The sequence below is a fragment of the Indicator indicator genome, chromosome 14 (assembly GCF_027791375.1).
Source record: "Indicator indicator isolate 239-I01 chromosome 14, UM_Iind_1.1, whole genome shotgun sequence".
Classification (NCBI taxonomy): Eukaryota; Metazoa; Chordata; class Aves; order Piciformes; family Indicatoridae; genus Indicator; species Indicator indicator.
In genome coordinates, this window is record NC_072023.1 from 7,978,240 (window position 1) to 8,000,378 (window position 22,139).

The following is a 22,139-nucleotide window of genomic DNA, read 5'->3' on the forward strand; positions in this document are numbered from 1 at the left end:
TCCTGATGTCCCTCTAAAGCATCTGGAGATAATGCATTACTGTCCAAACAGTGACCTCAGCTCCATCTTGGAGGTGCCAAACATGTCCCTACAGAAGCATTAGGTAGCACTATGGATTTCTGGAACACTCCTCTGGCTCTTGATTTTTGAAGAAGGAGCAAGTTTAGGAGAAAGACAGCATGACTGGTGTTTCAGAGCTCTTCAACTCTTTTTACTCTATCACCTTAAAGCCATTGGGAGTAAGCAATACACAAGGAGTCAGGCAGCAGAAGACAAGGAAGCAGCGAAGGAGAAAGAGAAATGTCTCTGGAAGAAAGGAAAGAGACATGGTCCCCTAGGCACTCACATTGTGAAGTTCTCCTCCATGAAGCAGCGGTTGCGCAGCAGTCCAGCCCACAGCTGCACCCCAATGATGCCAAAGATGAAGAAGACAAAAAAGCAGAGAAGGAGAACATTCCCCAGCATGGGCAAGGTGTCCAGGAGCAAGTTCACAAGGATTCGCATGCCTGTAGGAGGAGAAGAGAACCAGAAGGAGCAAGTGTGGGATGGAGGGACAGAGAAAGGGAGAAAAGGAAGGGAAGGAGAAGGAAAGGAGAATTCAGGAGATACACATTAAAAGAAAAAAAGGCCACATGAAGATAAAAGCAGAGCATCACAAATTAATTACTGCCCAGACCAGGCCAGATTTATGATTGCTGCCCCTTCTTGTCCTAACCTCTACTGACAGGCAGCCAGCAGAGCTGCTGCAGTGCTGTGACCTCTTAACCCTAAGCCTCCATCTGCAGCAGTGAGAAGAAAAGCAACTGAGACTTTTGGTACCATCAGCTGTCTGACTGATGTCCCTCCCTTCCCCTTCCCTCCAGAAGGGCCATGGAGTGACAACTGTCCCAAAGGTGCACAGCCCCATCCTGAGATTTCTCAGGCTGAAAGACAACCCAGTTCAACAGCTGTATGCTGCAACCTGTGAGAATTGCATCGATGGACCAAGGGCAGCCTGCCTAGAGAGATTAACCTCTCCAGCACACAGAAACCAGCATGGATTGGTTTGCTCAGTGACAGATCATCAGTGGGCAGTCATGGAGACCACACTTCTCCTCTCTCTCCTCTCTTGATTAGTCCTACATCCCCACGAGGGCTGGAGCACACAATAGCAGGCACAGCACAAAATGCTGTTGGCACAGCACAAAATGCTGTTGACACAGCACCTCTGTACAAATGTTTTAAAAGAAAGAAATAAAACATATTTAAATTACCTAAGAAATTATTTCTGTGATTTTTTTTCTCCTCCTGCTCTTCAGCTCACAAAACCACAAGTAAGGGAAGTAAGGGTAAGCAAAGACTTGTTTCTTCATGAAGCTAATGACTTTTCCTCTGCTCCCCAGGGATGGTCTAGAAAACCTTCTGAGCATCACCATACTGCCTTTACCCTCACATACATACCTCATGCAATTGTCCCTCCTTGCCTCAACAGAGGTCCCTCCCTGCAGGGAGTTCCTTCACTGAAGATGTTAGGTATAGGCTAGCAAATAATTAGCTAATTAGGTACTTATAACCAGTTCATTACTTCAGATAGTAGTGGAAGGGGAAAGAGGAAGGAAAGATAAGATTAGGATTCTCTGACAGCCTTTTGAGGCACAAGATAATCCCCCCTTGTATGCCCAGCATCAAGTAATTAGCCACAGGATGCTGTATGTGATGCTCTGTCTTTATTCCCCAGGCTGCTCACAGTCAGAGAGGCAAGGGGAGTGGTGCCTGCAGGGGGCATGCAGGTGTGGGGCACACAGACACTGAAGGGAGAGGAAGGAGGAGGAAATGTTCTGGGGATGGGTAGGGGTGGGAAGAGACAGAACTGATATTTGCTAGTAGGTGACACTTAAGAAGGAGAAGATGCTTAGTGATGGCTACATGGGATCATGAAGGACAAGGAATGATGCCATTAACCCCAAGCCAAGGCTCAGAGCAGCAGCTAAGCCCTGCTTGCCTGACTGTTCAGCTGTATCACTAATCACTAGTTAAGGCAGTTTCTAGGTAGTACCTCAGTAACTCAGTAGTGCAGGGGCTCAGCTCCAGCCACTCAAGGGATCATGGGCACTGATGGCTTTTTGATCTGGGCACAAAGCCCAACAACATAGCCACAGTAACCTGCTGTCTCTTGTTGTGACCTGCCAGGCTCTGGAGCAATGCTCTGCACAACACTTTGGGTTTTAAGGCCACATACCCTCACTAGGGTGCAGCACATTGCCAGCACTAACACTGCTTCACAGCACCAGCTCAGTAGATGCCATGAACTGTCCTGGTCAGTACGTTAGAGAGGGCCAAATGACACAGGAAGCTCTGCCAGCACACTGCAAGAAGAGGTGATGCTCCACCTCAGAGCACAGGTAATGGGAAGAATAAGACTGCCTTCAGGTGAAACACAGAACAGGTAGAATTGACATCCCCACCAGAAGTTCACAGAAAATAGGCTTGTCAGGTCAGAATTTGCAAAAACTGATTTTGTCCACGTCCCAAGAGAAGCCAAAGTGACTTGCAAAACTTGCCTGCCTTTTCCTAGGAAACATCTTACCTTACCACACATTCCCCATCCTGACTCTCAGAGGGGCTGCTGCTGGTACAGGATTGTGCAATCCACAGCTTCAAGATCCTAGCAATTGATCTCATGCAAGTTCTTCAGGGGTGCTAGGACCATAACCCAAGAACTGGCAGATGGCCCTGTGCCAGGCAGGTGGCCTCAGCACTTGATGTCTTTTCCACATCAAATAATTTCAACGTTGTTGGATTCCATTTCACAGAATGCTAGAGGTTGGAAGTGGCCTCAAAAGATCATGCAGTCCAACCCCCCTGCCAGAGCAGGATCACCTGTATCAGGTCACACAGGAATGCATCCAGGTGGGTCCTGAATATCTCCAGAGAGGGAAACTCCACAACACCCCCCAGGAGCCTGCTCCAGTGTTCCATTACTCTCACAGTGACAAAACTTTTCCTTATGTTTCCATGGAACTTTCTATGCCTCAGCTTCCACCCACTGCCCCTTGTCCTGTCATTGGGCATCACTGAGCAGAGCCTGGCTCCATCCTCTTGATGCTCACCTTTACATATTTATAAACATTAACGAGGTCACCCCTTAGTATCCTCCTCTCCAAGCTCAACAGCCCCGGCTCCCTCAGTCTCTCCTCGTAAGGAAGATGTTCCAAGTCCAAATGAACCCAAACTTCTGCTTTTTAAGTCTTCCACTTGAGCAGAGTCCTCCTCTGCCCATTGGTGCTGACTGGATATGAGACAAATTCTTCAAAAGCACAAATACTGAAGCTACACACATCTGACCATCAATTGCAATTCTGCTATGGGCCAACCACCTCTAAAACAAACCCATCACTTATTGCAAAGCCTCTTATTTCTGCCCTAAACTGCCAAGCAATTGCTCTAGGAGGCCATTTTTCACCAGAAGCATTTGGTTTCTATCAAATGGACCACCTTTACCCAGCTAGTGGAGGTACCTCAACTACTACTTCCATAATGATGAAGGCACTGTGTAAATACAAGCTCAGTACCTTTGTTCTCTCCGTCATTAGCCTCCCCTGCTGTCTCTGATACTCAAGCTGGGGTCCCTGAACCCCATCCTTTGCTATGATATTTTGGTAGTCCCCTCCTATACCTCTGCCAGCCCCTATGGACACTTTGGGGGAAACCCTCACAGCCTCCCTGTGCCCTCCTGAGCCAGCAGCCCTGCATGAGCCTGTCCATGGCTGGGGCTTTTCAGTCCCCCAGACCCAGGAAGGGACAGACTGATCTGGCAGCCACGCTAGGGGCATCTGTTCCAGGTCTCCAAGGAAGGACTCTTGCTGATAGGTGTCTGAACAGTTTCATAGGCAAGAAGTAATGAGCCCTGCTCAGGTAGGACCCACAAAGCAGTGTTTCAGGGTCTGCCTGAATGGAAGCACATTGCAGATGGTCCCTGTTTCCTCAAGCACTCACAGGGTGTGGTGGAAAGAGGGAGAAGCCTGGAAAGCTTGATGAAGGCTGGTGGTTTACTGCAGATGGCAGAGATAATGAGGCCTCTGATGCAGCTGTAGTGCAATGGAAATGGGCAGAAGGCATATTTGTCAGTGCAGCTTTGGCCCTAGAGAACTAGGATGCCTCTTTTTGAAGGCTTGCTGGACAAGCCCTCATCCACAATAATACCAGTGCATCTTGCATGACAACTTCTGGAAGGTGCTGGAAAGCCAGTTCCTTGGCAAATCCTGCTGCTGCTTCCTTCCTACCTCCTGCCACCTCTGCCTGCTCCTCTGCTTTTCTGTTGCTGTATCTACACCATTCTGCTGCCTCTGCACTGCTCTGCAGTGTACATGCACACATCTCCCAGCCTCCCTCCCCACTGCTGCCTTTCCCCACACCCTCATTTGTCCTTTACCACTGGCAGAGTAGAAGCCATGCTGGCTCACAGCAAGGAAGGAATATGAAAAGGACAATGACCTTTTCTGAAGCAGCCCTTGAAAAAAGGAGATGTTCCCTGAGAAGAGTAAAGAAGAGGGGCTGGGCAGTCTGGAGGGAGAGCAGGGAGGGAAAGCATTGATGAAACAACATTCAACAACCAAACAGGCTCCCAGGGCATCAGATATGAAAAGGTTTTGCTCTTCAAGAGGAAGAAGAGCTAGAAAGATGAAATATTCATGAGTGCCAGGTGTGGGCTCTGAAAGACCTTTTCTTTTTCCCATTCACCCTCACAAGGAGACCAGGTGAAAGGAGGAAAGGAAACAGCATCAGCTGTGGGCATCCAAGGAAGGCTTCTCATGAAACGATGCTCAAATAACACTTCCCTGCTGCTCGCTCATGCCCTCGGGCAAGGGGTAGGGAAGGGTGCTCCATCACGCAGGAGCAAAGCCACAAGCACAACAGAGATGCATTCACTGCTCCAGCACAGCAGTGGACATTGTGGGGAGAGTATGTCACAGGGATGAGCAGCAGTGGGAGGGTGAGGAGTGCCAAGCAGTGAGCTGTCAGAGGGGAGGATAAGGCTGAGCAAAACCAAAAGACAAAGCAAAGTCCCTGAACGCCCTCCAGGGTTCAAGCAAAGCAGATCCTCTGCTTCACCCTAGCAGCACACAGAGGCCCTTCCTGACAAGCTCAGCAGATGCTACAGTGACCATAGCTCCCTCCAGACACTCGAGATCAACCCTGATTAGCCTGCCCGTCACCGCCAAGCAGACCAGTCCGGCATGTGCCAGCCCCGGGGAGAGCGTGGCGGCTGCGGTGGGGAGCAGCCAGGGCAGGGCTGAGGAGGAGTCAGACTCCAGGCAGGCAGAGCCAGCCATGCAGTGCTCAGCAGCACTGTCACTTAGCCTCCTCTCCCCCTGCCACTTTCCTGGAGTGAGAGCCAATAGCTGAGCCGATTAATTCCTGAGCAGTAACAACCCTGTGATCGGAACAGAAGAGTAGCTCAGGAGACGGTAAGAAACCTTACTCTTCTTTTGGTGTCTTGTGTCTCACCCACCTCTGAGGCTCTCTAGCTCTCCCCAGCTCTACAGTGAGGAACAAAGCTAACGTGTGTGGAGTCAAAAAGAGGCAGCAGTCTGAGGCGTTTGTTCCCTTGCTTAGAGTAAACCAGATGGAAGAGAACATAATTCCCAGCACCTGTCTTACCTGCATCATGGGCCAAGCCACCAATTGTCATTTTAACTGGAGCAAAAGCAAATCTCTTCCCTATCAGCACTTGTGACTGTAGCTGGCAGGACATGTTGCAGAGTGCAGAGACCAAAGTGTTACTCTGTTCCTAAGCCAGTCTGCTTGTCCAAGTGTGCCTTCTTTCCTTCCTCCCCTGCCCCAGGACACATGGCAGGCCATCCAGCTAGCATGCGGTTGGCAGGATTTTCCTGTGCATCCTCCTTTTCGGGAATTTTCAAAACTGAGGAACCATTCCAGCAGAAAAGTTGCATTAACACAGAAAGCACACAGGGAGCTGCAACTTTCCTTCTTTTCTTTTTTTTTTTTTTTTTTTTTTTTTTTGGTTGTTTGGTTTTGGGGGTTTGGTTATTTTTTGGTGTGGTTTTGATTGGTTGGTTGGTTGTGGTTTGTTGTTGTTGGTTTGGTTTGGTTTTTTGTTGTTATTTTCAAGTTGACCCCACAGATAAAATAATCTCAGTCGGTGTGCACAGTGCAAGCTGGTGCTCTAACTTGTGGCCCTCCTCACTGATCTCTTGCTGATCCAAGGTTTAGCTGTCATTTCACACATTGCATTCTCCACATCAGCTAAAATGTGAGGCCAAAGTACAGCAAAGAGGAACCAATCAGATATATGTGCAACAGTAAAGGCACGGCCAAGTTCATCAACAGACACAAATGTGAAACACTGGCCTTGATAAGAGGCAAATAAAATCCTTCCACTGATCTCTTGTCATGTTCCCAGAGCATTTGTAGGATACATTTAGGGTTGGGGATTTTGTACTTGCAGGTTGTCAGCCTGATCCATAGTTCAGGAGCACCACTCAGTTCCTCACCAAAGCCCTACTCTTGCATTGCCAACAATCAAAGCTTTCAAGCTTCTCTGACTGCCTCAGACCTCATCCTGCTCAGCCTGTTGATGACCTAACCTTCAATTATCCAAATTTTTGTCACTTCTCAGCCTGACCGCAGAAAATATCAAAGCCTGACATTTCCAGTACTCACAAAGCTTCAGCCAGTGCAAAGAGCTGCTGTTAATTTTCTCAGTAGCACAGGCACATCAAGTCTCATCTCAGTGCAGTGTATCCCTTAGGATACTGAATCAACTTCAAGCATTAAGTGTTCTCAGTCCCTACCTTCGAAGTATTTCTCAGTTTAAGATTAGGGTAGCTAAAAAGAAAGGCTAAAACTCTAGGAAAACTCTGCTGGTCAGAGCTTCACACTGCTGGGACAGCAGAGCTCTCCAGAGTAGGTAGCATACTGACATAAGAGAAAGAGTTCTCTCAAGCCTCTGGAGCCAGGGGCTGGCACAGATCTCACCACTTTTCATTCTGAGAGCGAGACATTTACCTTAGATGGTTCAGGTCAGGGCGAGACAAGAATCAAAATGAAAAGGAAGAAGAGAGAAAAAAAACATACTGCTTGCAACACCCCCAATACACTCAGCTGAAAGAACTGCCAAAAGGAGAGTGCAAATTAAACCCAAGACATGCTGCACTCCTTGAGGGGGAAGATGAGAAAACACACATGGGTGCTGCGTAGCCACGATGCTCAGCACACCACCCAAAGGGGGCTCAAGTGCCAGAGCCAGGAATCTCAATATTCTGAATCCCTCAGAGCTCTCTTTCCTACCTGCTCATCAAATGTGATATGCACACTGAGGAAGTAGGCCCCTCCTAAGTGAGATTCAGGATACAGAAGTATCAGGAACTTTAAAAATCATAATTCTCCTTAGCATGGTGTACAGCAACATGTCCCATTGAGCCCTGACCTGGCTTGCATCCCAAGTAGTTATTGCCACATTTCTTTGCTGCAGACCTGCAGAAAATCCTACAAAGAAACATGGCCAGCTTCCAGCACAAGGTAGTAAAAGGTCTATTCATAAAGAATTTCTTTTAAAGAGAGTATCAAGATGTTAAATGTAAAAAAATCCCCTCTCCCTAAACCAAACCAAACCACAAAAAACAACTGACCTGGGTAAAACAAACAAACAAAAAAACCAACAACAACAAAAAAAAAGAAGCAAAACCAACCAAACAAAACCCCACAAAAACCACAACAACAAAACCCAAACCCAACCAACCAAAAATTACCCCCAAAAAACCCAATAAACCCCACTTTTGGAGAATGCTACATGAAATGTACACCAAGGTCATGGAAAATTATCTTCTCATCAGATCATAAATGATATAAAAACTGAACTGTGATTTGAACAGTTTGACCTTCTAAGGTTGCAGCTTGTAAGTCTTTCAGAGAAGACTAGTGGCCTAAACAGCAGTCCTGAGCTCTTCTATTTTGCAGCCTTGTCCAAAATGCACAAGACCCAATGCACAAAAGAGATCATCCTTGCCAAGCTTGACCCTCACCAGCCCTATAGAGGGACCAGAAACTAGAGCCAAGCCAGGTGGAGCTGCCAGGTGCTTTGAAGAAGCAAGCTCAGAGTTGAGGCCTCCTAATTGCAGACTTGACCCTCAAAAATGAGGGTAAAATCCAGAGCATTTATTTTCTGTGGTAGTTTAAGGCTGTGCCTAGGAAAATTTTCCACAGATTGAGTACAAAAGTGATAGAATGTAAATAAATTGCCATTAGATGTAAAAGGGAAAATAATTTTAAAGTCTAAATAATCCCATTGGTCTGAAAAATAACATAAAGGTAGTTGTGTAAGCTATTTCTTTCTCTTTTGAACTTCCTTTGCTCTAGCAGATACTGGCTGGTGCTTCTGATTCTGATTCTGCTGGCTTGCTGACCTTGGCTGTGTTTCTTTGTTGTGGCTAAGTACTAACAAACTACTCTCTGCTCTTCTCTCTATCTTTTGCCTTGTAAAAGATGGGGGAAGGGAGCAGGGAGGGGGAAGCTGTTGGTAACCCCCTGGTTTTGTCCAGGGGATTCTTGTGTTGTTTGTAAGTTGTAAATGCATGTTAGTATTGTATATTTTGTACATATCCATTGCATTTCATATTTCTAGATTGCAGTTTTGCTTGTAAATGCATGTTAGTATTGTATATTTTGTACATATCCATTGCATATTTCTAGATTGCAGTTTTGCTTGAAAATGCAGCTTCATTTGCTTCCATCTGAGCTGGTCTGGCAATTTTATTTTGGGGGGTAATTTCAACCCACCACACCTTTACATGCAAACATCTCTGAGGAAAGCAGGTCCTAGGTGCAAGTTTTGTCATGACCCAAAAAGGAGACACCATAACTCTGCAGCAGGCTGTACCCTGTCATGGAGTCTGCCAGCCTGGCTGAGATCCATCGATACCAAGAAGAAGCTCATCCGCCACAAGCACTCACATTCAGTACCTGCCACTGTAAGCCTGGTTGGTAGCCACATTAGCTGTGACACAAACAGAAACAAGCATGAGCAAAAGACTCTGTCAGGAGTCCCCTTCTTCACTCTCTTGGCCCATTAACTCCTTTCAAGCTTTGGGTTGTTAAGCAACCTTTTTGTGGAGAGCGATGCCGGGTGCCAGATAATTTCTCACAGGGGTGTCTCTCTGGAGGATTGCTGTCATTCTGTTCTTTTTTCTAACACTGAACATCTAATAAGCAACACCTACTACCACCTGCTACTGTTGTTCATTCACCAATCATCTCATTCCCCCCCTATTTCTCACTGCAATGATGACTGTGCTCCCTCGCAGTGAACACCCTCTGAAGAGCCGACAGCACCAGCTCTACTTTCAGAATGGCAGGGGTCACCCAGCACTGGGGACAAAAGGTAACTCCAGTGCCACAGCTGCGAGCCACTCGCCTCCATTCTATAAATACCCTTAAGTTCCTTACATATCTTTAGTGCTGTGTAAGTAGGACAGAACAATGCAAAATATTATGTAAAGCAGTGGTAATGCAACTTCTGGTTAAGATCACAGGGAGCTGATTTCCTCTTGCTGTCACCAGCCTGAATCGCATGTCTCTTCTCGACTGCAGGCAGTGACATGACGTGAGGTGAGATGTGTGTGAAAAGGAGGATCAGGCCCTAAATACATGAAGGCTGAGAAATTTCAGGTTCTGGTTGTAAATTGCCCTGCCCACACACAGGCACGGAGTATAATTTGCATTAGTGTAATACGACGTTATCTTTCACCCTATAACGTGTTGTCATTATTGCTCACATTTCCATGGTATCTACTGCTTGATAGGTCCCATGGGACAGATTTTTGCAAAACAGCCCAGCTCCCATTTAGGCAGCAAAATACGTGGCTGGGCTTTCAAGAGCAGTGTGTACACTGCAGGCTGAGCGTGTTTGAACAGGCAGCAGAATTGTCACAATGGGAGCTGCAAAGTGCTGAGCATTTTTTAAATCCTGGCTGTGCAGGTTCCCCTAGGAGGGGAAAGGAGAAATAAAGATTCCAGTGAAGGTCTTTTTATGACTGGTTTTTGGTTGTTGGGGGTTTGTTGTTGTTGTAGAGGTTTTTTTTTTTCTTCCAGCCTTGCTTTGCTTCCAATAACACCAACTCCAAAGTGCTGTTGCTAAATCTTGCGATTTTTATCGGGAGTCTTGGGATGCGTGGCATAAACCTTCAGGCATGAAATCTTGCCATGATTTGACAGTCTTGGATCACAAGAAAAAAAAGAAGAGAAGAAGAGAGAAGAGAAGAAGAGAGAAGAGAAGAAGAGAGAAGAGAAGAAGAGAGAAGAGAAGAAGAGAGAAGAGAAGAAGAGAGAAGAGAAGAAGAGAGAAGAGAAGAAGAGAGAAGAGAAGAAGAGAGAAGAGAAGAAGAGAGAAGAGAAGAAGAGAGAAGAGAAGAAGAGAGAAGAGAAGAAGAGAGAAGAGAAGAAGAGAGAAGAGAAGAAGAGAGAAGAGAAGAAGAGAGAAGAGAAGAAGAGAGAAGAGAAGAAGAGAGAAGAGAAGAAGAGAGAAGAGAAGAAGAGAGAAGAGAAGAAGAGAGAAGAGAAGAAGAGAGAAGAGAAGAAGAGAGAAGAGAAGAAGAGAGAAGAGAAGAAGAGAGAAGAGAAGAAGAGAGAAGAGAAGAAGAGAGAAGAGAAGAAGAGAGAAGAGAAGAAGAGAGAAGAGAAGAAGAGAGAAGAGAAGAAGAGAGAAGAGAAGAAGAGAGAAGAGAAGAAGAGAGAAGAGAAGAAGAGAGAAGAGAAGAAGAGAGAAGAGAAGAAGAGAGAAGAGAAGAAGAGAGAAGAGAAGAAGAGAGAAGAGAAGAAGAGAGAAGAGAAGAAGAGAGAAGAGAAGAAGAGAGAAGAGAAGAAGAGAGAAGAGAAGAAGAGAGAAGAGAAGAAGAGAGAAGAGAAGAAGAGAGAAGAGAAGAAGAGAGAAGAGAAGAAGAGAGAAGAAAAGAGAGAAGAAAAGAGAAAAGAAAAGAGAAAAGAAAAGAGAAAAGAAAAGAGAAAAGAAAAGAGAAAAGAAAAGAGAAAAGAAAAGAAAATAATTCCTCACTACTATGGTGGGGAAGAAAAAAGGAGAGAAAGAGGACTACAAGATCTGAGTCACAGGTCTAAATATCCGAAAGCCATGGCATGTTTTTGTTTCCTTTTCATTTTTCATATCTCATAGTTTTAAGCCCATTTGACAACCTATAAGCACATAATTTGTGACTTCTGAATAGTTGTTTATAATAACAATGAAATGGAGCAGACTACTTCAGAGAGGGAAAGATGACTTTCTCCCATGACCTGTGACTGCAATAACAAAAAAGGACTGAGCAATGTATGGTACAAAAAAAGGCATTACTCAGTCTATATTTCCTCCACTTCACTGTTCCTCAACTGCCTGCCACGATGCTACACTAACACAGGGATGTAATTCCCTTTTTGTTTGGGGGGTTTTCTCCCCCCAGATTTACTTTGATTACTCATTTAAACACATGGCAATAGATTGCACATGAAAAACAGCACTGAGATCAGACAACGAGCAAATAAAACTGGAGCTTCTCTTCAGCATCTGAAGACCTCCTTCAGCACTACAAGATGTGGAGTCTGTTACAGCCTGCTCAGTTTGTTAAAAAGTCCCAGAGAAGAACTGATTTGCAGACCCACCCAGAGTATTACCTGAGAGTCAATAAGCTTTCTTATACTGGTCTTTGTCCTTGTTTCAGTTTTGATTTCCTCCCATTCTCTCGCTCACTCCACCCTCACCTTTGCTGTGTTACCCTACACACAGAAGTGCATCATGCCTTTGCATGCTGTGCCTAGCAAAGCCTATACTGGCCTCCTGTGCTTTTCTCCTTCAAGCCCTGCTCTGTTCTCTGTTGATCCTCATGCTGCTCTCCTTCCCCTCACACCACTGCTCTGTATCCTGAACACGCACGTCTGAGGTAGGGCTCAACTGACTTGATAAAGAGCTTCACATACAGGAAAATACAGCTTTAAGTTACAATTTCATCTCCCATCTGCCCCCTCTCCGAGTAAAGGCAGCCTTTAATGGCCAGAAATAAATCACCTTGCTCTCTTCAGTGCATCACTGCACTTGGCTAGGAGATTGGGTTGGGAAGGGAGGATACAAACTGAATATGACCCTGTCGGTGAGGTCCATCCCCTGTCAGCTTTTCTCCATCCTTTCACTGCCCACCTACCTGGGACAGAGCCTACAGAAAGCTGTCAGCTTCTTTGAGCCACACATAGCCTGAGCAGGGAATAAAAAGGGCTTTTTTAACATCCTAACTTTTGTGCATGAACGCTGTCAGAGAACATTACTTTTGTCCCTGTACTGACCTGCTGAGGACTCTGGCTGAGCATGGATAAATCTGTGTGCATACACACTTGCAAGTGGTTTGTGTGTCACTGAGATGTGATAACAAAAGTTTACAAGGACAACTTATACAAAGAACTGTGGATGGGCTGAGTTTAAGTAATTGGAAAATACAACAACAGCTGAGTCTGGGTTATCAGTTTACAAATAAAGCTGGGAGGGAAAATATTTACTTCCAAAAGAGTCAAATGGAAGAGTTTATTTCTGAAAGGAAATTAGCATTGGATAGATAACAAGCAAGTGTCAGTCCTCTTTCAGGATGACTGAGGCATCTGAAGCAAAGACCCAGTAGGGAAGGACTCTTAGAAGAGGAATCTCATCACCCTTTTGCACTTCCAACTGCTAGGGCAGGACTGTGCTTGTCAAATGAACTTGCTTTTTTCTGATCTAGCTGTAAATGAGAGTGTTTTACAGCCTGATATATCTCAGCTCAAAAGCTAATTTCACACACACTCATCAGTGAAATTAGTTCTTCAAAAACACATTTAGAGAACTAAATGCCATCAATATTTCCCCTGTGCCAAGTGTGGGGTTCATAGGCTGACCACTCTTAGGCACTGCTGCAGCACCAAACTCAGGTAGCTCAGGGTTGAATACAGATTTAAGGTAGGCATATAAATACAAAACATCTGCTTCTCCCATTCCAGGGTTCAGCTCCTTCAGACTATCTTATATTGGTGCTTTGGTCTGGTGAGCTGAAGGCAGAGTTATGAGTTAGAAGATGTCAGCTGTATTCCTGAGTCTGCTGGTGACAGTAAGAAAGATTAAAACATAAAAAAGATTAAACCAACAAGCCTTGGCTTACATCTAAGAAAAGCTATTTCACTGAAATGGAAACACTTCAGTGTTGTGATTGTTATTGAAACATCATTTAGCAAAAAGGAGGACAAGAAGAGAGGAAAGCAATTCTGTACTAGAATGGCATAGTTGAGGTTTTTTAGACTTTGAAACCTCTTTGGCATGGCCCAGTATGAGGAGGGGGGAATAATCAAAAAGCCAAACAAACCACCGAAAATGAGGCAGAATAAAACCAGATTAAAATGGGTAGGAAATGTTTATTCTTATTCTTACTCTGACTGAGGGGGGAAAAAACCAAAACACATATTTAGAAAGAGCTGAACTTCCCAAAGATCTGAAATTCTATTTCTTGCAGAGCTAGTAATAAGAATGCAACATTATACATCTAATGCCTATACCTCCACATAAGTATTACTGCACTTACACCCCAAGTATTAGAACATGTATGCACTTTCTGTTTAATAAAGTTGCTATGCAACACTCTGCAACAGACTCCTTCACTTTCTTACAGTGTGCTCAGCTCAAGTAATCTGCTTGCAAATGATGAACCAGTAACTAAATTCTAAGTGGAAACTGGAAGACATCAAATATGTTACAAGGATTCTTCTTTGCATAAGACAAGAAGGAGTAAACTGAAGAAACATTTTCTGCTCTGATGTCAAAAACCCCAAAATAACAGAAGCAAAAGAAATTCAAATGATCAGAAATGACTACAGACTACCTCCTCAAAAGCAGGCAGAAATAGAACAAAACCAGCCTCCCCCCAAGCCTTGTGCCTTGCCACGAGAAGAAGGGATGAAAGAGCTGGCAGAAGCAGCAACGTTTCACCTAGCAACCTGCCACATAACTGCAAAAGGAAAACGACAACAAATGGATGCAGAATTTCACCCCAAAACCAGGACATGGATATACCCAAAGCAGAAAGCAGCTACCTCTGACAGAGACCTGGAGAGGACTTTTTTTTAGCTCTTTACAGTTCTTCAGTGACTTGCAGGACTGGTCACACCACCTCACCTCTTTACACATGGTAATAGGATCAGAACAATCACTAATTTTTTTTTTTTCTTCATGCATTTTCAAACAAAAACCTCAAAAGGCAGCATTCCTGGGGCTGCAGCCAGGAATGCAAGAGAGAAGCAGGAATACTAATGAAGGTGTGATACATATTATTGAGGGTGATGCCTCATGTTTTCTCTGGTATACTTCAAAGCTGACACGCAAGTGGAGGAGTGATCAAGCAGGGCAGAGCCACAAACTTCATCCAGAAGTGAAATCCAGAACAGTCAGGAGCACATCTTGCTAAGAACTGCAAGAAGTGCAATTAACTGCTGAAAACCAGCAGCTAAGGATTAGTTTTAACTCTGAAATAAGGAGGTTTGATATCTAGAAATGTCTGTCCACGAGCTCTCATCCCTTGGACAATCACGATTTTCTTACTTTACTTACACAGTGCCTTTTACTTTGGGTCTGGAAGGATTTCCCATGGCAGCAAGCTTTACAGCCTAATAGCAAACGGGTGGAGAACTTCTTCCTTAACAGGAATTTTCCACCTTTTGGTTGAACTGGATGTGCTTTTCTTCTTGTGTCACAATTCAGGTAGGAGAGTCTATGCATCCTCTAGACTGCACATAATGAGTATGGCACACACAAATAGCATTTGTCAGCTCCTTCTGGGATATTGTTTCAAAGCCTCACAAGTCTCCCTGTGAGGAAGGGCTTTCAGTAACACATTAAGAATGAGCACAGGTAACCAGATTTTAGACATATCCAATTTGGGCATTTAAACTTCAGCTTTGCCTACTTGCCAAGAATACAAAATAAATTTATTTAACTTACTTAATAGGTGACACTTTCTAATCTCTCATGTCTCTATTGTTTCCTTAGAGTCATTCTGAATTTCCTCCCTCCTAATTTTCTGCTACTGGTTGTTTTGGGGTTGTTTTTTTTTTTCTTCCTTCACAGAGTATAAAATTTCTCTCAAATTTCTCCAGATTTTTTTTACCTTGGTATGCAGACTCTTCAAATGCTGGCTGAGCATTCCAATGGTGCTGTTCTTTGGGCACTAAACAATCAACCCAGACAGACCACTTTAGCACTCTGCCACTCGTGCAGTAATCACTCATGTTCCTAATAATTTTGTCCATCCTCCTAATAATAAACTGTGATTATTCAGTCCACATGACCAGACTCTCCCCAAAAAGCAGCTCCTACCCGGGTGCCCATATGGAAGCCTTTCAAATGGCCACCAGTGAAGGCTTGACCACATTGTCCCATCGCAGCCTTCTAAACACTGTCACATATCTGTCCTTGGGATTAACCTTCCTGCCTCTCCTCATGTATCTCACACTCCTACCACGACCTCAGTCTCCCTGCCTCCTGTTGTTTTACTTCCCACTTGTTTTGCTTGCACCTGCAACACCTCCAGCTTAGTATCATCACTACATCTCACTAATAGACTTTTCTCTTGCTTCAGATCAGTAATGAAGAACTTTAAAACGACATTAAAAAAAGATTTGTGGCCAAAGGTCCCATTTGTTATGTTTGCTATACCCCACTGGGCACCTCCTTCCAACGCAGATCATGCCCATTTATCACAAGCCTTTGTTTACAGCCTCTTCACCAGTCTTCACCCCTCAGGTCAGTGCTTCCTCTCCCAGGGAATGTGATTTCTTTTTTTTTCTTCCCTGTAAATTAATGACAGACTGTCTTTCTCCCAAAACGTTCTCTGCATATAGCTACAAATTTATGTAGCAAGAAAGGTGCATAAAGATTTAACCACAGAGTGGAAATTAAAACAGCATCAATTTCACACAGGTAGAATTTTATGCTGATAAATTGAGCAGACAGACAGCATCAGGGCTGGGACAGTCTGGGGAAATTCAATGGCCTATGCTCTGCAAAGGTCAGGCAAACATGATTGAAAGCTTCCCTGGTGCCTCTGCGTGGACAAAGCAGATCCCTGATGAGCCAGTTCTGATGCTGCTCACATTGCTCTTCCTGGGGCAGCTCCTGCTGGCAGGGAACAACCCCAGCTGTTCCAGGAGATAACCAGGAATTAAACAAGACCTTGGCTTTGTCAGTCAAGCTTTACTCCTGACTTTACACTGTGGTCCAGCAATTAACAGCAACCCCTACAAGAGACATATGCAAGAGTTGGTTGAGTATCATTCAACGTGTCCAGAGAAGGACCATGGCTCCCCTCTTTATCACCCCATGATGGGCTTGGTATGCACCTGAGTATACACTCAGTGCCCAAACCAGCTCCTCTGCCTGGTGCCCTCCTGCCACTTTGGGCACATCAGATTGTGCCACAGTTCCTTCCTCACACCTTTTGGCACCCTATATTCCTGGCTATTGCTCAGAGAGAAAAATACACCCAAGGAAGAGGCACAAGATCTAAAAAAGCCTTCTAGAAAGGCTTTGAACAGAATCTGAGATACTAAAATCTGTCCCTGGACCATGTTCAGGAAATAGGTGGCATTGTGAAAGTGACTCTGGCACAAGGAAAATCATAGGAGGAAGACTGGGAGGCTGCCTTTGCAAAGTTTGTAAGATCTGGAAAAGAAAAAGGAGCATCTGAGTTTGAGAGGATTAGGAGAGCTCTGGCAAGGTCTTAGCCACTGCAGACAGCCTGATAGGGAGATTATGGGGAAGAGCAAAGAGACCTGCTGCCATTCTCCAAGACAGAAAAACCTGCAAAAAGAATGCCTGAAACCTCACAGAGCTGCATGTGGCAGCTGCTGCCTTTGCACAGAGAGTAGCCAGAAACAGAGTGACATAGAGGACTGAGCTCAGTGCTCTTGCAACCACCTGAGCCAAACTGCATGCAACCTGCCTGCCAGTTCACTTCCATCCACCTGGATAAAACCACTGTGAAGCCTGAGCCACCTCCATCAATGCTTCCTGCACTTAAATAACAACAACACCTGCTTACTTGCTCCAGGGTTACAGGCAGAACAACACTGATGAGAAAATTTTTTAAAAAGAAAAGAAAAGGTGAAAGAGGTAAGAAACAGGCTCCAACAAAACCTGCAAAGCACAGTGAAGAGTCACAGAATTAACCAGCTTGGAAAAAATCTTTGAGATCAAGTCCAACCTATCACCCAACACCATCTAATCTACTAATCCATGGCACTAAGTGTCTCATCCAGTCTTATTTTAAACACTTCCAGGGATGGTGACTCCAACACCTCCTTGGGCAGCACATTCCAATTGCCAATCTCTCTGTGAAGAGTTTCTTCCTAACATCCAGCCTAAACCTCCCCTGCACAGCTTGAGACTATGTCCTCTCTTTCTGTCACTGGTTTCCTGGGAGAAGAGACCAACCCCACCTGGCTACAACCTCCCTTCAGGCAGTTGTAGAGAGCAATAAGGTCTCCCCTGAGCCTCCTCTTCTCCAGGTTAAACACCCCCAGCTCCCTCAGCCGCTCCTCATAGGACTTGTAGAAGTTGGTCTTGTTCCCATCCTCTGGGAAGGAAGGAAGTGAGGGTTATGGAGGGGCCACCTCCACTGTAGGAGTAGCATGCTCATGGCACATGCTGCAGGGCTGTGGATTACATGCCAGGGCTGCAGGACCTCTCTGGTTTGTATGCAGATCTGAGCTGAGGGCTGCATTTCAGACCTGAACGGTATTGGTGAGCAGCATTTTGGCTGCTGACACATCCCAGCTCCCATGCAGCCCCAGCAGCACGTGCCCTGCAATGCTCAGCCTGGCTCATACACACATGCCAGCTCACAGTAGGGAGAGTTGGCGCAAAAGAGGGAGTACAAAGCACAGGGTGAGGTGGAGAGAGAAAATAACTGGTGCTACACACCTCTAAGCTCTAATGGCATGAAAATTTTTCAGATGAGAGGACCTGGAAGAGTGTGTGAAAGCCTGAGCAAACCAATTCACCCTGCTTCCCTCCCCTCATCCCTCACCAGACTGCACACACATCTCCTTTTGAGGCTGCAGACATTATCAAACCCACAATGTCTTTCAGTATGAGGAAGAAAAACCCCTTTCCTTTATTTGCACTTTGTTCAGCTTCAGCTCCTGAGCCATCAGCATGGCCCTGCACAAAGGATGACCAGGGCTGATATGCCAGAAGACTGTGGCTTTACCACCCATCCAATGGCACTTCCTGGCCCCATGGTGGGCAAAAGCCTGCACACATCATGCAGTAGTCTCCATTCAGTTTGCACCTGAGCCTCACATAGAGACCACCACCACACACAGTATCACAGATCAAGTACCCCCACAGCCCAAGCTGAGCAGGTGTGAGAGGGACACATGACTTACTAGGCACACGGTTGATCGCTTTCAGGGGTCTCAGGACACGGACAGTACGGATTGCAGACAAGTTAATGTTTTGCAGATCCAGGGAGTACTCCACCATCCTGCAGAAGAGGAGAAAAAGAGAAAATAAGGAAGTTTAAAAGAACACAAAATTTTGGTCTGAGCCGCAGAGCCAACGTTTCTTCATTGAAGGGCTTCTGGAAGTCACAGGAATGAAGCCCAAGTCCCTGGGAGTAAAGCTGAAGCCTCCAGAAGCAGGACTGGATCCCAACGTTCCCCTGACAGAAAACAGTTTGTCCACAGCAAGGCAGTGAGTGGTGAGAATGTGCCACGTGGATGCAGGACAGGAGCTGCAATGATGTTTACCTGCTGCAGCTGTCAGGGGGTGAAGGGGCTGCATGAAGATGCCCAACAGGAAGCATGCACTCCTGAAGAGGGCACACATGTGGCGAGTACCTTTCTCATGAGGCCAGGCGGAGGGGGCTGCATAGCCCGCTTTATGGAGTGTTACCTGCAGCAGAGCAGGGTGCTCCCCATGTTTGACTCATCTCACAGGACAGGATGCAGTCTGTGAAGGTGGCTTCAGCTAAGTTGTTTCACCTCTCATGGAACCAACTCTCTACTTAAAGCAGTAACTGCTTCAGTTAGATGAGAAGACTTTTCCCATAGCTGTGAAAAACTCCTTTTTGACACCAGCCAAGAGGGGGAAAGCCTAATTTTAGACATATGAGAGACCTTAGCTTTCCTAGCCCAACAGCGTGCTCCCTAAATTACCTCAAAGTACAAACAGCCATGACTAGTCCATTGGCTTCCCTGCAAGAGCAGCAGGCACAGGTGAAAAAGAGTGACATGGCCCAGGACCCCTCAAGCCCACTGCTTCCCTCCTCATCCAGCATGGCAAGTGTCCAGTAACTTCCCTGCCTCTTGGATGGTCCTAATCATTTACCCTGACCAGCACTTTCCACCTGAGCATTTTGCATGTTTTAGTGAACACAGTGAGCTGTTGTCAGCAGCTTCCCCAGGGTGGCCCTGATGTGCAGAGAGGATCACAGAAGTATCAAGAGAGTAATAAATTTTGCAGATGAAATAGCAGCAGAGTCAGGATGGGAACCACTTCTCCTGAATCTTTTCTCAGGTATGAATGATGAAAAGAGCTCCCTTTTCCTTGGCCTTTCAACATGCTCAAGAGACAGGGAGGGATCAGGGGACAGAGCCCTTTGTTACAGCATCCCTTCTCAAGCCAAACCCATTATAATTTGTATAGAAAGACCCACAAGTCAATAATCCTGCAACCTGAAGTCCACCCAAAGCCCTCTGACCAGGAACAACCAAGGAGTGAATCAGAGAGCCTGAGTGAGGCGTTGAGAGGGAAATGGGGTACAGCTAGTGTCTGTGCACAGCTGGTCTGTAAGAAATATCAGAGAAAGGACTTGAATGAAAGCATTGATCCTCCTATTGATCACCCCCTTCACTCTAAAGGACCTCAAAGAGCAAATGTCTAGTTATCTGTCTACACCTTTCACAAGGAGGACTTGTCAGAGTGATAGATTTTCAAACACAACGAGGTAAACCTGTCGAAGTGTTGTGATTATTCCTCCTCATGCTCTCTTTCGTTCTCTCCCTCTCCTGTTCCTTTCACTGTTCTCTCATGCACTTTTAGGGTAATTGCATGAAATAATTCTTCCTCTGAAATGCAGTGGCATTCATTTACCTCCCTGGAGCTGTCAGTTCCAGATACACTGAGTGCAGAAGGAAAGAGAAGGGATTTCATGCAAGTAATTAAAATATTCACACCCCCACAAAAAATAACCCCCTCAAAAAACCTTTCCCAAACCAAGCAGCAACACTTAGCCCACGGAGGGCATTAGTGATAGAGAGAGGCTTGGGATGCAATCAGATGAAATTGGGAAGTGGGTACAGAAGGAGGAAGAACACACATGCATATAAATGCACAGACATGACTGCAGAGTATCACACAAACAGCACACATGGTGCAAAGGGCCTTGCAGAAGCTCTGATCAGCCTTGCTTCGAAAGCATAACTCAAGACATTGTGCTCCAGAAGTAGGCAGACCTGCTGAAGCTTTGGAACTATGGTTATGGGCAAAGCAGCATATGGACACAGCCATGGGCTCACACCTCTTTACATCACAAGGGACTTGACACAGAAGCTTGGAAGCATATAGCTTGGAGAAGCTTGGTCAAGTTCCAAGGAACTTCCTTTCCTCTCCTAAAAAAAAAAAAAATAATAAAAAAAATCCAACATGTTTCCTAGAGCCCTGGCCTGAGGTCAGATCTCTGAAGGCAAACAAAAAATAGCTTTGAGCAGCAGGAGAACAAACTGGAAAGACACTGTGGCTGTTTGCTTATTTGACATCTGACAAAGAAGGTTTGTATTTTCAAAAAGTGGTCTTTTCTGCACCACAACTGACCAAATGAGAAGCCATGAAGAATACCACGACCCTCACAGACCCTCACAGAAACTGAGCACAGGGAAAGCGTGCAGGGCTAGGGCTGAGAATAAATCAATGGGCAAAGGCAACATCCTTTCTTAGACTTAACCATGCAAAATTAATTTAAAAATAAACCCTCTGTTTACAAACCATTTCAGTTTTGTCCTCTTGTGGCTACATTGCTGCCATTAGAATAGGAGTGACCTTAGCCAGGTTACTGAGTGCATCCCTGCCCTGTCCTAGCTGGAATGAGCTTGCCAGGCTGTGTGTCACTAGAAAATTAATAATTATCAAAGCAGTGAGTGTGGGTCCTTCCAGAGCAGGATAAATGCTGCCCTAGCTGGGACTCTGCAGTTCAAACAGCCAGCAAGTCAGCCTCCTGCAGCCCTTGGTGACTACAGGTTTGCAGCAATTACATTCCAGTTTAGCTGGGAAAAAAAAACCACCACTCAGTCACTGCACCAGCAAAAACACAGCAGGCTGTTCCCAAGGATGGGGCAGAGAAGGCCAACTGCTAAATTTTTCAGAGAGCAACTCCTAACAAAAATAAGCTCAGCTGTAGCAGGCCCCAGGGCTTCAGCTCATTTAGCAGACCCCTTCTGCCTACAGTTCTTCCTGAGGCCTCCTTGTCTATAGGCTTGTCTATAATAACATCCAGGATGTTTAAATCCCCATGGATGAGTTTGGTCTGCTGTAGTCAGGGAAATCATATCCAGAGCAACTCCAAACACAATTCTGGGGCAATTTGGCACTAAGGCAGCTTGCTCTTGCCCTAGTGATGGCTTTAGCATCAGTTTATGTTCACACTCATAAAAAAAAAAAAAAACACCAAACGTTTTCTGTGTAGGTAAAACCAATGAATCCAAATGTTTGCCTCCCTTCTCTAACAAAATAGGATCTCTAAGCAGCTCTGCTGGAGTCTCTGGGCATCTGAAGCATTTCAGGGATTGCCAGCTCAGCTGTTTTTTGCTTTTATCTTTCTCCAGCCAGCCCTGCTCCCCACTACCTGGGAACCCTCTACAGTTAACCACCTTTAGGTTTGGGCTGTGCCTGACCTCTTGCCACATGTGGAGGTGGTGACAGGTTGACAGAGAGTCAAAAGGGCTCATAGCAGAGAGTAGTAACAGTAGCAGGTTTATGTCAGGAGGTTCATGTTTTCCTTTTTCCTCATGATCTTGTGATGGTGGATTGGGCACATAGTGCTTATTTGGACTTTCATGCAGGCATCTGACCTTCTGTGCTTTGATCCTTA

The 22,139-nt window shown here is 45.5% G+C and overlaps 1 protein-coding gene across 1 annotated transcript in view; it reads right to left on the reverse strand.

The window, feature by feature from the left end:
- The window catches only part of CACNA1I (calcium voltage-gated channel subunit alpha1 I), a 166,041-nt gene that overhangs the window by 54,820 nt on the left and 89,082 nt on the right, over positions 1 to 22,139 (reverse strand). Inside the window, exons 4-5 of the mRNA XM_054386678.1 lie at positions 18,439 to 18,536; positions 347 to 506 (exon numbers count right to left, since the gene is read on the reverse strand). Coding sequence (XP_054242653.1) covers positions 347 to 506; positions 18,439 to 18,536 — 258 coding nt within the window. The remainder of the gene's footprint in view (positions 1 to 346; positions 507 to 18,438; positions 18,537 to 22,139) is intronic.